The 16,826-nt window shown below is 47.8% G+C and overlaps 1 protein-coding gene across 1 annotated transcript; it reads left to right on the top strand.

Annotated features, from left to right (window-relative positions):
* Positions 1–2,401: 2,401 nt before the first annotated feature.
* abcf2a (ATP-binding cassette, sub-family F (GCN20), member 2a) lies at positions 2,402–16,430 on the top strand. Its single transcript, XM_061255165.1, has 15 exons — positions 2,402–2,518; positions 4,369–4,547; positions 5,285–5,497; positions 7,066–7,248; positions 8,067–8,238; positions 9,745–9,840; positions 10,447–10,549; positions 11,729–11,824; positions 12,059–12,178; positions 13,049–13,138; positions 13,269–13,379; positions 13,640–13,702; positions 13,822–13,950; positions 14,862–15,065; positions 15,866–16,430. Exons 2-15 carry the CDS (start codon positions 4,412–4,414, stop codon positions 15,980–15,982), a joined length of 1,833 nt encoding a protein of 610 aa, XP_061111149.1. The 5' UTR covers positions 2,402–2,518; positions 4,369–4,411; the 3' UTR covers positions 15,983–16,430.
* The last annotated feature ends 396 nt before the right edge of the window (positions 16,431–16,826 follow it).

The following is a 16,826-nucleotide window of genomic DNA, read 5'->3' as shown; positions in this document are numbered from 1 at the left end:
ACCCTCCAACTGCCAGACGACTGCTCTTATTGCCTGAGCCATCTCCCTCAGTGTCACCTCATACAATTCAAACAATCCTGTCTAACTATTAGAAGCTCAGTTTCATCAGCAGTTAAAACAGTTGTGCCAAATCATGTGCCATGGTGGGCCAAGAGTATCCATCCATCCATCCATTATCTTAACCCGCTTATCCTGATCAGGGTTGCAGGGGGGCTGGAGCCTATCCCAGCATACATTGGGCGAAAGGCAGGAATACACCCTGGACAGGTCGCCAGTCTATCGCAGGGCACACCATTCACTCACACACTCATACCTGCGGGCAATTTAGACTCTCCAATCAGCCTAACGTGCATGTCTTTGGACTGTGGGAGGAAACCGGAGTACCCGGAAGAAACCCACGCAGACACAGGGAGAACATGCAAACTCTGCACAGAGAGGCCCCGGCTGACGGGGATTCGAACCCAGGACCTCCTTGCTGTGAGGCGGCAGTGCTACCCACTGCACCATCCGTGCCGCCGGGCCAAGAATATGCAGATTTTATTTTCATTTAATTTAAATCCTTTTACCTGCTATATACCGCTTCAGTATTTAGTTCCCTCCACTCTGGTTGAATATGTGTTAATTGCTTGGACACCACATTCAAAATTCAGAGCAATTCACAGACAGCCATGTTTTAATTTTAACTTGGCATGTTTCTAGGTATAAAGGTTGGGAGGAGGAATAAGGGTTTATACAACTGAGTATCCTCAGCATAAAAATAAAAGTTGATGCCGTACTTCCATATAATATGCCCGAGGGAGTGCCACGTAAATGGAAAACAATAAGGTTTAAAAAACAATAACAATAACAATAAACAATAACCCTGCATTGCTCCGAGTCTCCTGCTTAGTCTAAAATCAACTGTAAGTCACTTTGGATAAAAAGCATCTGCCAAATTACATGTAATATAATGATGAATAAAACCCATACTGCTGATGAGTAGTGCAAAATGGCCTATAGAGGGTGTAGGTCCTTTGCAAAGTAAACTTGTAGTTCCAAAATTTAGGTCAATGGCAATTTATTAATGTAGCAACATTCTTCTTTACAGAATGAAACTTACCAGGTAAAAGCAGTGCAGAACAATTACAAAGTGGTGTTGTCTGGGCACAAGTTTTTATGCCCCACAACTGAAATAAAATTCAGGAAATTCTGAAATAAAATCCCTGTCCCTGATTGGGTGACAAGGAAACAAATAGCCATCCTTACATATGTATGTAGTGTGGAAGGAAACCAAATGGTCATTGTCACTGAGGTATGCAAATCAACTCCTGTCTCTCACCTATTGATCACTCTGGCCTCACCCAGGTGGTTGTCTATCTTTGGCTTTGTTTCTAAACCCCCTTGTTAATTGAGCAAGGTTGATTATACTAGGTGACCATCCAAAATACTCATTTGTATTTGTTCCATAAGATTGAATTGTATGAAATTGGACAATAACCCCACCAGACAGCTTCCTTGCAACAGTCCTGAGAAGCATGCCCCCAACTCCCAGAAAATTTGCATAAATTGTGGAAAAGATATTTGACCCCACTTTTAAATCCAGCCTCTACTAAAATTTTGTACAAATTCAGGAGGGACCTGTAGTCAGTCATGTGCAGCAAATTTCATGCCAGTTCCACCCTGGGTGGAAATACAGCACCATTTCAAAATTGCCATAATTAATATATATGTACCTTAAATCCAATATGCACTAAAGTTGGTATGAATGGTATTTGGATTAGATTTGCAGTCCATGAGAACATACGTCACAATGTGCTGTGGCTCCCCCTTGGTCCCCAACATCGCTGCTTGCTGCTATATTTAAACATTTCCTGTTGCCACTTTCTCAGGTTTGTGTTTCGATGACATTATCACCTTTTGGAGTACCGATGAAATGAGGATTCTCCCCTGAAATCTGGAGCTGAATGATCTAACTGGACCTTTTTGCAAGTTAAGCAATTAAGGAAATATTAGTTTTCTATATATATATATATATATATATATATATATATATATATATAATGTTTGTGCCCATTACTTGCGAATTGAATGATGGTATAAGAATTAAACAATGTAGGTCTAAGACTTTATAAGCACTGAAAATTAAGACAGAAATGGGCAAAGCAGCCTTTAAACCCTAGTCATGTCTTACTCATAAAGATTCTTCGTTTTTCATAATTAACATTTATTATTGAAAGTCTGAACTAGAGATCACATTATTTAAGTAGCCTAATAATGATACTCTGATGGAATTGTGCCTAAACGTGATGTTATAAATCGGTACTTTCTTACTATCAGCCACGTACTGACGAACAACCATGATGACCTAAAACTACTTTACCCAACATCCCCGTAGAAAAGGCGGAGTCAAACTCCCGCCATATTTAAGACAATGATATTCGGCATTTGATTGGTTGTCGAACCGGTATTGTGGACACGCGAGATTGTCTTGCCTGGTTTCCCCCCCGTCCCTCAGTGTCGCCGGTGACTAAAGGGAAAGGTAAGGAGAAAATAAGAGCTAGCTAATTACCTTTTTAAGTATTTGGATCTCATATTATAAATGGGTGCAGTAATTGTGTGGCGTGATTTACCAGATTTCTACGATTGTAGCTATAAGAAAGCGCCTCGATTAAGTGAACTATCGACTAAATCGTGGCAATGCGGCAAGCTAACGGGGCCGAAACCATGATGCACATAACGCTGGGCAGAGAGGCCCATGAACTCGATTTAGGCAGAGAATTTGGCTACCTAGCTAACCGAAAGTACCCTGATTACTTCAGCGTCTAGCTAACCAACGTTAACGGTGTACAACATGTTTCCTGAAAATATGGTTATGACCGTAATGTTTGTTGCCGGCTTTTGAAATCGTCGCAGTTGTCGTAGCTCCGCAGTTTTATACTTGCCTGTCGGCTAGACATTTCCAAAATTGCGGTTAACATTACATGTTGTTTATGAGCTAATTGACTCGTTAGCCTAACTGCTGCCTGCTTCCGATGTGGGGCCTAATGTTAGCAAAAAGGATAGTGGACGTTGCTCGGGGTTGGACATTTTTGGACGGGACTCTTAACCTACTAACAGAATTCGCTATTGTAATTCAACATTATTTTAGTACTGACTGCGCTTTCAATGTGTTACAGTAAAAATACTGTACTTTAATTGTAACGTTGTTACTAGCCTTAGCTGACGTTAACGATGTCCAAGTTCGCTAGGCCTCGGGATCAATCGACAAACTGAATGTTGCCAACTAATGTTAAATCGGTGACCTAGAAAGTAATGGTGAATACGTACATTACCATTATATTTTACAGGGCTAACGACCGGGCACGTTAGCCAGTTAAAGTTTAGTGGCCTTGTCAAAACGGCAAGTCGGAGCAGCTACTGTTAACCGGCTAACTTGGCTGGACAGTGGGACTTGGCTAGGCAATAACGTTAGGCCTGTTCCAGAAATGTTGAAATTAGCGAATGACAATGGAGACTGTTGGTAACGTTAGACATATCTTGGTGTAACGATATTATGATTGGGCGCTTAGTTCAGAGCTGAATTCTAATTCTAAAACCCTTTCGGTGTTAGATTAAACTATAGTTTGTCACGATATCAACGGCTTGCCGGCTTGCTACGTAGTACCGTCTTTGGGATGCTATTCTGCTCGCTAAGGATGTGTAATGCTAGCCGGTTAGCTTCGTTAGCAGAGAAAAACACGTGCTGCTAGCTAGTAAATTAGCGGTAGTGAAGTTTGGCGTTTTTGACCGATTATGAATTTCCAAAGCAAATGTGAGGATTAGGATTGAAGTATAAATTAAATCTAACGCAAATAGCTAATCCGGAAACGCTGTTTCTTTTGGAAGCGAATTTTGAGGTGTGGAAATCTGTAGCTTCCTGGCTAGTATAACGTCAATAGCCGGTTAAGGATTGGCGGTGGGCTGGAGGAAGGAAATTAGATCAGACAACGGCTCATCCTTTCCTTGTTGGGATACAGTAACGCGGGTTCCCGTTACTAGCTGGCAACAGAGCATTCTGCGTTTGTACCTTTGGTTTATTATATAGGCCAGCAACGTTAGACAGTTAAACAAAGCAAGACGTTTGAACAAAGCCTTTCTTTTCTAAACCCCGAAGTAAATGCACCCGTTTTCAGTTCACGTAATTGTTACTTTCCCGTTCTCGAGATTTGACACATCTGTCCTAGCATCAATGATTGCAGCTGATGATTGTAAGTTGCCACTGTGCTGTACTGGGGTTGTTTTTGTATTTTATTTTAAGCTGTGCTACTGATGTGGCTTAGTGCCCCGTCCATTGCCGTATACCTGTTTCCGTTAACACGGGTGGATATTGAGCCTAATTTTTCCCCACAGGTTGCGGTCTTCTGGTTCATAACTACACCCGAGGTCTGCGACCATGCCGTCTGATCTGGCCAAGAAGAAGGCGGCGAAGAAGAAGGAGGCCGCCAAGGCTCGCCAACGCACCAAGAAACCCGACGAGGTCAACGGCGAGGCGGAGCAGGCAGAGGGCCAGGAGAACGGAGAGGAGAATGGTGAGTCGCTGATGATACGATGGATGCTGTCGCTTTCTCCCCCCCAAAAAAAGAAGCCTGTGGCCGAGTGTGTGATGGGCTGTGGTTATGATTCTCAATTTGGTGTGAGTCTTGAGGTTGGGGACTGCCAACCATGTTCCTAGAGATCTACCTTCCTGTAGGTTTCCACTTCAGGTTCAACGCACTCCTCACTCAACAGCTCGGGATCTCATTAAGCTGCTAATTTGTCGAATCAGGTATGCCAGATTAGGGTTGGGATGAGCGCACTGACAGGATGGTAGATCTTCAGGCAGCCCTGGTGTAGGTTGTCTCTGCTGAGTAAAATGAGAACTGCTTTTGAATCGTTCTACACTTCTCACCGGTGCGAGTGAGTACAGAAAGGGCTCCTGTTACGGGGGAATGACTCTGTACTTCCTCCCTCTCTCCCTCTCTCTCTTATGGGGCGACATGGCTCAGGCAGTAAGAGCAGTCATCTGGCAGTCGGAGGGTTGCCGGTTCGATCCCCCGCCCAGGCTGTGTCGAAGTGTCCCTGAGCAAGACACCTAACCCTTAAATGCTCCTGACGAGCGGGTTGGTGCTTTGCATGGCAGCTAATTGCCATTTGTGTGTGTGTGTGTGTGTGTGTGTGTATGAATGAATGGGTGAATGAGAAGCATCAATTGTACAGCGCTTTGGATAAAGGCGCTATATAAATGCCAACCTTTTTTTTTTTTTTAACCATTTCTCTCTCCTGGCAGGGGTGGAGAGCTTGACCAAGGAGCTGGACGAGTTTGAGCTGAAGAAGACGGAGGCGCGGGCGGTGACGGGCGTGCTGGCGTCCCATCCCAACAGCACCGACGTGCACATCAGCAGCCTCTCCCTCACCTTCCACGGCCAGGAGCTGCTGAGCGACACCAGCCTGGAGCTCAACTCCGGCAGGCGCTACGGCCTGATCGGCCTCAACGGCACAGGTAACCGACCGCCGACGGGAAACAGGAAGCCCTTATATGGGCATGGATTCCCCAAGATGGTGACTCAGCAGTGATGCAAGCGGCTTCCGGCTTTGTTCACAGTATTATGTCGTCGTAATTGCATAACTTGACAAATTTTGCGCAAACCACTATGCTACAGGGTGGCCTGTAATGTAGTGGTTAAGATACTTGACTGGGACCCATTACGTTACATTAATGGCATTTGGCAGACGCTCTTATCCCGAGCGACGTACAACAAAGTACGGTGTAGCCACAATAAGATCCGCACAGCCGTTGGCCCCTTGAGCAAGGCCCTTAACCCTGCATTGCTCTAGGGACGGATTGGCTGCTGCTTAGTCTAATCAACTCTGTCGCTTTGGATAAAACCGTCAGCCAAATGACATATGATGTAATGTAAAAACATTGACACAGGGACACATTAGATTAATGTAAAATTCAGATTGTGGCTGCGTTTTCTTGTGGGGGAGAAATTCTGTGTTTAGTTGTTACTGTTGACTTGCATTGAAAGGGGTGATAAACAACCACCTGAGCTAACCTTAGTGGTGGTAGTGAGCAACGTCTCAAGACTGGGGAATAAGCTTAAAAAAAAAACCAAGGCCAGTTTTGGCCACTTGTAACCACCTCTTCTACCACTCCTAAATAACTGTGGCACCCATGTAGGGCAACTTAATTCCTAAGAACATAAGTGTATTTCAATAGATTAAGATGAGCAGTAATACTGAAAAGGATAATTGACACTCGTAACTAATCCTGCGATGGCCAACGCTCTACCTGTAAAACTTGCAGTGGAAAGGTCGTGCGGGCTGCTGGCCAAACTGCGTGCTAGTTCCTGAGCTCTAGCTTGCCCTTCTCCCAGTATTCAATTCATTTGTACAGTGCTTTTTACACAAGACTGTCACAAAGACACTTTGCAGAGTAACAGACGCTTAAGAAGACAGCCATAATGAGTTGCCAAATCCATGTTGCCAAATCTTGGGTTTCAGCTGGGCTGTCTGTCTCTTTTGAAATTCCAGCCCTCTCCTGTGAGCTGTGCAGTGTATTTTCCTGCGCTAATAAGCTGCTGTCATGTTAAGGCTATTTATATGTGACCCCCGGCACCCCCGTGTCACTGAGGCATGTTTTCGAGAGCAGCTGCTGAAAAGGAAGACTTCCTAGGAATAAGGGCCGTTCCGATCAGTCTGTAGGGTTGGGAGTTTGACTTTTCTCATCATGCTTGCTTATGATTGGTTGCGAGGCGTACTGTGGTAGGGCTGGGCCTATGAGATGTGGCTGTGATGAGGTGGTGAGATTGAAGCTCACTGTGAATTGCGTGACCATGTTGGAGGGGTTCCTTTCTCATGCGTTGGCTTGTAGTGGGGGCGGTCTAGTGTGGTCGTTTAGGTACATGACCGGTGTTACCACAATAAGATCCACATAGATGCTGGGCCCTTGAGCAAGGCCCTTAACCCTCCATTGCTCCAGGGGGATTGTCTCCTGCTTGGTCTAAATCGACTAAGTAGCTTTCGGGTAAAAGCATCCGTCTAATGCGTGGCATCGACGTCTTGCAGGCAAGTCCATGCTACTCTCTGCGATCGGCTACCGCGAGATTCCCGTGCCCGAGCACATCGACATCTACCACCTGACGCGCGAGATGGCGCCCAGCGACAAGACGGCGCTGCAGTGCGTGATGGAGGTGGACGAGGAGAGGATCAAACTGGAGAAGGAGGCCGAGCGCCTCGCCCACGAGGACTGTGAGTACACGCACACGCGCACTCGCACTGTCCGTCCAGGTCAGCGGTCCCCCGACCCTGTTCCTGGAGATCTGCCGTCCTGCAGGTTTTCACTCAACCCTGACGAAGCGCATCTCCTTTCAACAGCTAGAGGCCTCGTTTAGCCTCTTAATTGGTAGATTCTGGTGTGCCGAATTCAGGTCGAAATGAAAACTTGCTGTAGGCCTGCTGGAACAGGTTTGGGAATCACTGGTCTGGATGTCATGGTTTCAGAGATTGAGCTGTAGGGATGTCCTTACTGGAGGAAAGGGGTGATGCGTGAATTGAATCCTATATTCTGTCCCCTTCACCTCCCGTAAGAACCCATGCTGGATCCCCATTGGCTGTAGTTCCGGTCCTGTCTGTTGTCCACGTTACCATGGGAGCTGTGTTGATGGTGGCAGACTCCCTTCCTAGGCGTGGCATAGCAATCCCTCACTCCAATATCCTCAGCGTCACGTGTGCTGGTCATGTGATGACTTATTGGAGTGAGGAACAATGAGAAGAAACCATAGCAACCAGAAAAACGGCTATTCTCCTGCTATTCATGCGAGTGCCGTTACAGACCTGCTCTGTATTTGTGCCTTTCCCCTTCGGCAGATTGAATCCTTGCCAAAAATATGTTCTTGAGCTAACTCCACATTAGCTGTTCGAGTTGAATTTGAGCCATATTTGTGAGGGACGATTTGTTCTTGGCTACACTGCCGCCCTACACGCAGTGTGCGTTTGCAGTTGTGCCGGGGTGAAGTTGATCTCGGCGTTGCCCGCTCACCTCTCGTCTCCCCCCTCCCCCCCCGCAGCCGAGTGCGAGAAGCTGATGGAGATGTACGAGCGCCTGGAGGAGCTGGACGCTGACAAGGCGGAGGTGCGCGCCTGCCGAATTCTCCACGGCCTGGGCTTCACCGCCGCCATGCAGCGCAAGAAGCTCAAGGACTTCAGCGGAGGGTGGAGGATGCGTGTCGCGCTGGCCAGGTAGACCTCCTCTCTGGGACAGTACCCTGCTTTAACCACTGGCTGGCCAGGTAGACCTCCTCTCTCGGACACTACCGTGCTTTAACCTCTGGCTGGCCAGGTAGACCTCCTCTCTGGGACAGTACCCTGCTTTAACCACTGGCTGGCCAGGTAGACCTCCTCTCTCGGACACTACCGTGCTTTAACCTCTGGCTGGCCAGGTAGACCTCCTCTCTGGGACAGTACCCTGCTTTAACCTCTGGCTGGCCAGGTAGACCTCCTCTCTGGGACAGTACCCTGCTTTAACCACTGGCTGGCCAGGTAGGGCTCCTCTCTGGGACAGTACCCTGCTTTAACCTCTGGCTGTGTTAGCGCAGGAAAGCATTTAGTCGGATAACATGACTTACTAAGAACAGCCCGACTGCCTTTTCCGAACACAATCCCAACATGCCTTATAGGGTCAGTAGTGGGGTGTTAATAAGATGGTGCTGTAAAAATGGTCATGCTCAAGTCAACCTAGCCTGCATAAGTAAAGATTAATAAATCGGGGGGGAGGAATTTCAGGAATTCTTTGTGCATACATTGAGGCCCTCACACACAATGCATAAATGCACTCGAGGGTGATGCCTGTGCTTAGGGTGTGGGGGTGATATTGGCTCAGCCGGTAGAGCCGTTGCCGGTTTGATCTCGCCCTGGGTGTGTCGAAGTGCCCCTGAGAAAGACGCCTAACCCCGAATTGCTCCAGACAAAGCTGGTTGGTGCCTTGCATGGCGTGCGCCTGTGAATGGGTGAATGAGAAGCATCAGCATCAGGGGGCGGCCTGTAGCGTAGTGGTTAAGGTAAAGGACTGGGACACAAGGTCGATGGCTCTAATCCCAGTGTAGCCACAATGAGATCCGCACAGCCATCGGGCCCTTGAGCAAGGCCCTTAACCCTGCATTGCTCCAGGGGAGGATTGTCTCCTGCTTAGTCTAATCAACTGTACGTCGCTCTGGATAAGAGCGTCTGCCAAATGCTTGTAATGTAATCAGTTGTACAGCGCTTTGGATAAAGGCGCTAATACAAATGCCACCCGTTTAGCGGAGCTGCTCTGAGGTGATGTAATGAAAGGCCGAATGATAGCGCTGCAGCCGTGCAGTACGTCCACAGCGCTGCAGCGCCGTGACAAAAACGGACCGAAGCGTTCTTCTGATCGGAGCAGCTGCCCGGTTCCTGCCGTAGCAATGTCTGTAGATGGGGGGGGGGGGGGGGGGGAAATAGTGGGAATTTATTTAGCGCCTTTTATCCACAACGCAATTGTGATGCTTCTCATTCACCCGTTCATAGACGCACTCGCACACCAACGGAAGTTGGCTGCCATGCAAACCGGCAACCCTCTGACTGCCAGACGACTGCTCTTACCTACCCCCCCTGAGCCAATGAAAGGGCTGCTCTTACCCCCCCCTGGGCCAATGTCGCCCCATGTGTGTGGTGTAGGTTTCTAGGTTTGGGAGCTGACCCCGTTCTGTCCTCTCCTCTCTGTTGCAGGGCCCTGTTCATCAAGCCGTTCATGTTGCTGCTGGACGAGCCCACTAACCACCTGGATCTGGATGCCTGCGTGTGGCTGGAGGAGGAGCTTCGACAGTGAGTCCGCCATTTTGTGACAAGCATCACGCCCACTTTCACGCCTTCCGCCGAGCCGGTAATGGACTCTTTAGCCAGTGAAAGACTTTGAAATGCGTCTCTTGTGCTGGAACGCCCCAAAAACAAGCAGAAACTGCGGCCCTCCAGGACTTGAGTTTGACATCCCTTTGATAAACTGTCGCCATTTGTACTGGTACAAAGATTGCTCGGTGGCCAAAGATCAGTTGGTAGTCAAACCTGTACACAAATGTAAAATCGCCCTGGTTCTGTAATTCTGCACAAACAATATTTACCTTCCCCCCTCAAGTGATTCCTGATTAGTCTGTCACGTATAGACTGTCTTTATAGCACGTAGGGAGGTACAGGATGAAAGACACTGTCCCTGTGTGCTGCTGGATTACTTTGGCGAGTGGTACAGTTTGCATGCTGACTGGCAGCATATTAATGTGATGCGGTGTGGTATACCGTGTCTAACATGTGGACAGCTCATTGCTAAACTGGGCTTCTGATTGTCTTGTGTGCCTTGCTCAGGTTTAATGTGTTGCTGGTCTTGTTTGTACACTGCTCGGTTTTACCTACTGATTGCCTTTCGTGTACGGTGCTCAGGTTTAAGCGAATCCTGGTCCTCATCTCTCACTCGCAAGACTTCTTGAACGGCGTGTGCACCAACATCATCCACCTGCACCAACGGAAGCTCAAGTACTACACGGTAAGGCCACCCTCAAAGTCTACAACCAGTAAAAAAGACGGGTCTCCATACAGGGATGTTATTGGTATCCTGTCTCCAGTAGATCTCCACACAGTAATTAGACTAGTTATCTAATGCTGAAATGATTCACTAATCATCTAATAGTGTGATATGTAGTGACGGGTGTTTATACAGCTCGAGTGTTTGGAGTGCTCACGGCAAGGTGTCTCTTTCCTGCTTGATGAATCCTGTAGGCTTTGGTGTCCATATGCCGTCCTCAACATGTAAAAACCCAATTTGCTGATCTCTTGTATGCTTGAGGCCTGAGCATCGCAGAACCAGGGCAGCAATATTCACAATTTTACGATTTTAGTTAGACCATTTTCCTGTGTAGTCAAGTATCGGCATCAAGTAGGAAACTTGTATACCTCCTTGTGTATATACCACCTATACCTGATACACCACCTTGTCCTTAACGTAATGCTACTGCGTTAACTTTGGGAAAGATTAAATGATATAAGGTGCAGCACCCGTTATCTCTTATGCTTGTGTAAAGCACTGTTTGGAGAGATGTAGCTAGTGGGCCCAATTTATATGCGAGGCAGTTAACTGGCTACACAGGAAACCCCATCACTGACTAGCAATTCCACCAGTTTCAATGGGGAATGATATGTAGGATGAATCCTAGTTTGAGAACGAACTGTACTTACTGAGGGCACTCCTGATTGGACGAAACGGTATTGTGAGGGCGGAGCTTCTGCCTTCTGCCTGCTTATTTATTTGTTTATTTTTCATCTGGGGTTGCCGTGGTGACATGATGTAAACAAAAGGCCGAATTGTAGCGTCGCCCCGAGCAGCATGTTCTCAGTGTGGCGGCGCCTTGACAAAGACTGGACCGAAGCGTTTAACTGATCCTACGGCACGACCCCCGCCCCAGAGCTGAGCTTTTACACCGCGATACGCACTGTACTGTGGTCGTGTTGCCCAACTCTGGTGAAATCTGCACTCCCCGAGTACAGTTTGGAGAGTGTGGATCCCTTATGGCCTCTGTATTATAACGGGTCAGGCCTGTTCAGGACTTATTTTAGGGCTTTATCCTCGATGCCAGTTCTGCGCTGGATCCCGGTTCTTGAAGGGATGGTATTCCGTTCTAAAGGTTTGTGTTACCAGCGTCGTAACAGCTGTCTATTTTTAATGAAGGGTAACTACGACCAGTACGTGAAGACCAGGGAGGAGCTGGAGGAGAATCAGATGAAGCGATACAACTGGGAACAGGACCAGATCACGCACATGAAGGTGAGCGCCGCCCCCGTGTGGCCAAAGATGGAATTTCCTCTGCTTTCCTCTGCTTTCCTCAGTTTCCCCGCTTGGCGGATTAACTTTGTTGCCACAGGTTTGTTCTGATGTGCTGAAGTTTCAGTCCTTTGTCGAAGCTCCTGAGGCTATGTGGGGGAAAACGCAGTGTGACCATTACCGGTGTTGTCTGACGCACACATGCATGCTGATGGTCTGTCCGTCCGTCCTGTGTAGAACTACATCGCACGGTTCGGGCACGGCTCGGCGAAGCTGGCCCGACAGGCCCAGAGCAAAGAGAAGACCCTGCAGAAGATGGTAGCATCGGGCTTGACCGAGCGTGTTGTAAATGACAAGGTAAGCGCACTACCGCCAGAGCCACTTGGCATGCTGTTCAGGAAAACCCGATTCCACCGGCTCCAACTTAGAATTACTATAGCGGGAGGGCGTTAAATCACGGTCCTCGAGGTCTGAACTGCAGGTTTTCCACCGCCTTTACCTTGGAGTCAGTTGTGAAGAGTCTGGCCAATCGATAGCACTAATTGTCCAGTTAATTACCCAGGAGAAAACGGAACCGGGGCCGGATTTTGATCAGAGGGACAGATTTGATGTGTTGCTGCTGTAACTGAGTCCAGGCAGTGAAGGAACTGTACTTGCCAAGGGCAGCCCTGATTGGATAAATAAAATAAATGATGTGGGGTTGCCGTGGTGACATGATGTAAACAAAAGGCCGAATTGTAGCGTCGCTGCGAGCACATGTTCTCAGTGTGGCGCCTTGACAAAGACTCGACCGAAGCGTTTAACTGATCCTACGGCACGACCCCCGCCCAAGAGCAGAGCTTTTACACTGAGAGAGGGCATCCACTGATCATACTGAAAGAGTAACTGCAAACTTGTGTTTCGGCTAAAACTTTGTATCTTGGTCCCCCCCAATGTAAGCCCCCCCCCCCCCAGCATGGTTTGAACCATATTTAATTAGGAAAAAATGTCACTCAATCAAGAATTTGCATCTCCCTTAAAGAATTTGTGTGTCCACTTTTGCAGAGTTGTGTATAGCTTGAAAATGTGGTTAATTTCATTTTTCATAAAGGTGCATCTTAAAGACGCAGATCTCCTTTTAGCATGTAACGTACAAACATTGTAAGTGTATGAATTGTATAATAATTTGTGATTTAAAGGACTTTTCTCTTTCTCTCTCTCTCTCTCTCTCTCTCTCTCTCCTGGTAGACCCTGTCATTTGTTTTTCCTCCCTGTGGGAAGATTCCCCCTCCGGTAATCATGGTCCAGAACGTCAGCTTCAAATACTCTGACGACGCGGTGAGTTTCCCCGCTCCGGCCTGTGGAGAGCACCCGTGGTTCTGCTCGGAGCTGCTCTTTTGATAATTGAATGGGGGGGTCGACGGCATTTGTGCCGCGCATCGGGACTGACTTTGCCGTCTTTCTCCAGCCTCACATATACAAGAACCTGGAGTTCGGGATCGACCTGGACACCCGGGTCGCCCTGGTGGGGCCCAACGGGGCCGGGAAGTCCACGCTGCTCAAGCTCCTCACGGGAGAGGTACGGCCGGGCCCCCAAATTACTTGAGCCATTAACCCCCCCCCCCCCCCCGCTCTCCCCTACAGCCGTTTACACCATTACTGTATCCTGAGAGATGTTTGCTACGGTTTCAAGTGTTTTACGGCCACCTAACTTCTAATCCATCTCTAACTCATCCATGATGGTGTTTTAAATGTGGACCACGAGTCAATAGATCAGTTCAAAATTCATTAGGCTTTTTTTTCTTTTTCGGTCCTAACCCTCCTGTTTCCGCTCCTCAGTTACTCCCCACAGACGGCATGATCAGGAAGCACTCCCACGTGAAGATCGGCAGATATCACCAGGTAACATGCCACCCCTAACGCAAGCCAGAAGTGTTTAATATCCCTCCGGCACCTGTGGACCCCCCCACCCCCACACGCTCTGTATTGAAGCCCCCCTCTCCCCCCTCCTTCCCCCGCAGCACCTGACAGAGCAGCTGGAGCTGGACCTGTCCCCTCTGGAGTACATGATGAAGTGCTACCCCGAGATCAAGGAGAAGGAGGAGATGCGCAAGATCATCGGCCGCTACGGCCTGACGGGAAAGCAGCAGGTGAGGCCGAATGTGCTTCTGGGGGTGCCCCTTCCCCAGCCCCTTCCCCCTAATGTTGTTTGCAGATCTGGTGCCGAGTGGTACGACAGCCTCCCTGCTACCTACGGAACTGCTGAAAGTTTCTTCACACTAAAGTGTGTGTGTGTGCTCTTTTGGGGTTCATGCCTGTTATAAAAAATGTTTGCTACGTTCCACTGTAAAGTATCTTCTGTCTCTAAGAAAAAGAGAAAAAAACTGACCACCAGCTCAACTTAGAAATAACTCAAACTCATTAAATCACGGTCCTCGAGGTCTGAACTGCTGGTTTTCCACTCTGCCTTTACCTTGGAGTCCGTTGTGAAGACAGTCTGTGGCCAATGGATGGCACTAATTGTCCAGTTAATTACCCAGGAGAAAAGGGAACCAGGGCCAAATTTGACAAGTGCTGCTATACAGGATGAGTCCTGGCAGTGAAGGAACTGTGCTAGTGCAGCCCTGATTGGATAAATTAATCAATTATAAAGTCTGTGGGGTTGCCGTGGTGACATGATGTAAACAAAAGGCCGAATTGTAGCGTCGCTGCGAGCACATGTTCTCAGTGTGGCGCCTTGACAAAGACTGGACCGAAGCGTTTAACTGATCGTACGGCACGACCCCCGCCCGAGAGCAGAGCTTTTACACTGAGAGGGCATCCACTGATCATACTGAAAGAGTAACTGCAAACTTGTGTTTCTGGAAGCTAAAACTTTGTATCTGGTACTTTTAGATGCATCTAAATTTCCAAACTTGCTTTTGATCATATTTAGTTTGTAGAAATCTCACTCAATCAAGTACATTAACTATATTTAATGCTGCTTTCTCTGAGTGCTAGGGGATGATGTTTTTTTTCTTGCCCCCCTGACTCCTGCCTTGCTTCCCCCCCCTCCCCCCAGGTGAGCCCCATCAGGAACCTCTCCGACGGGCAGAAGTGCCGGGTCTGTTTCGCCTGGCTGGCCTGGCAGAACGCCCACATGCTCTTCCTGGACGAGCCCACCAATCACCTGGACATCGAGACCATCGACGCCCTCGCCGACGCCATCAACGACTACGAGGGCGGCATGATGCTGGTCAGCCACGACTTCAGGCTCATCCAGCAGGTGGGTCCCCTCTCCGCCTCCCGGGTCTCAGCCCCCGGGTCTCAGCCCCCCTGGTCTCAGCCTCCCGGGTCTCAGCCCCCCTGGTCTCAGCCCCCCTGGTCTCAGCCTCCCTGGTCTCAGCCTCCCTGGTCTCAGCCTCCCTGGTCTCAGCCTCCCTGGTCTCAGCCTCCCGGGTCAAAAGCCCAGGGGTGTTCTTTTCAGGTGTAGTTAACTTTATATGAAGGAGGGTGTCTCGGTGGCGCAGCCTGTAGAGCACTGACCGCATGCTCATTGCGAGCCGCGACGTCGCTGGTTCGAATCCGACCGTCCGACATTTGTCGCATGTCTTCCCCTCTCTCTCGCTCCCATTCTTCCTGTCTCTCTATACTATATACTGTCCAATAAAGCTGAAAAAGGCCTAAAAAATATCTTTAAAAAATAAAAATAAAATAAAAACTTTATATGAAGGCATTTAAATCAACTGCAAATGTTATGTTAAGTGATCATTTAATCCTTCCATTACCTCTAGCAGGGCTGTTTCTACAGCTCTACCAGTTCTATTTTCATGCCAGCCCTAGTTTGGCATGCCTCGTTCTACTGATTAGCAACTCAACAAAACCTCTAGCTGTTGAATGAGGTGTGGCTGTTTAGGGTTCGAGTTGTAACCCACAGGACGCTAGATCTCCAGGAACGGGGTTGTGCACCCCTGCTCTATCGCCTAATGATTAATTAAGTATCCCAGAAATCATGTGCTCTCAAGCTTCTCGAATCTGAATCCCCTGAAAGTAAAACTGTTGCTATTCCTCCCCTTTCCCTCCTAGGTGGCGAAGGAGATCTGGGTTTGTGAGAAGCAGACCATCACCAAATGGAACAGAGACATCCTGGCATACAAGGAGCACTTGAAATCCAAAATCGACAAGCAGACGCATGACTTCTAAGATCTTCCAGACGCCACGCCACCCCAGAACTCTGGACTCATCCATTACCATCCACGTACTGCCCCCTCAGTCTCATAGCTATTTTTCAAGAGCATGCAGAAATGGCCTAAAGGTTCCCCATCCCGCCTTCCCAGTTCACACTGCATCCTGATTGGCTGGTGACCTGAACCACCTGACTGCAAGGATACCTTGTGCTTTTCACCTCGGTTTGTCCAAACAACAATGACAACAAAAAAAAAAAACAAAAAAAAAAAAGTTAAACTGCAACTCTGCACTTAACAGTTTATTCATTTTAATGTCCATATCTACAGCAGTACAAATCTTAGGAACGTAATAACCTTCAAATGGATCAAGTTTTCTTTCTCATTCTGAAAGAACTTTTATTTTGTCATTTATTTAATGTTGTATTTGCAATAATGGGTTTGTCTGAATAAACGAGTAAACTGAATACTTGCTTCCCGAGTGAATTCATTTGATTCATTGTATTCTCTCCCAGAACAGTAATGCTGGCAGGATTTGTCTGTCAGATGTCTATTGCCACCGAGTTAAGTTGTTAAAAATGAAACTAATAAAATGTATAAGCTCCTGAAATTTTTTGCCAATCCATGAGTTTTGAGGCCAAGGAAAAGGGCACGACTAACGAGATTGACCAAGGAGAGAAGGTTAACCACTTTTATGTTTAATATGTCAAAGGCATGATGAAAATGCATGTGAATTAAAGTGCATTGTTCCCAGAGGTAGCCTTTCTGAAGTACGCTATATAGCCTACATTCATTGGTAATGCTACCACTGAGAATACTAAAGATTATTGTGCTATGACTAAGCTGAGGTATGGGTTTTTACC

This window comes from Conger conger, chromosome 9, assembly GCF_963514075.1.
Source record: "Conger conger chromosome 9, fConCon1.1, whole genome shotgun sequence".
Classification (NCBI taxonomy): domain Eukaryota; kingdom Metazoa; phylum Chordata; class Actinopteri; order Anguilliformes; family Congridae; genus Conger; species Conger conger.
This window is presented reverse-complemented; position numbering and strand designations above follow the sequence as displayed.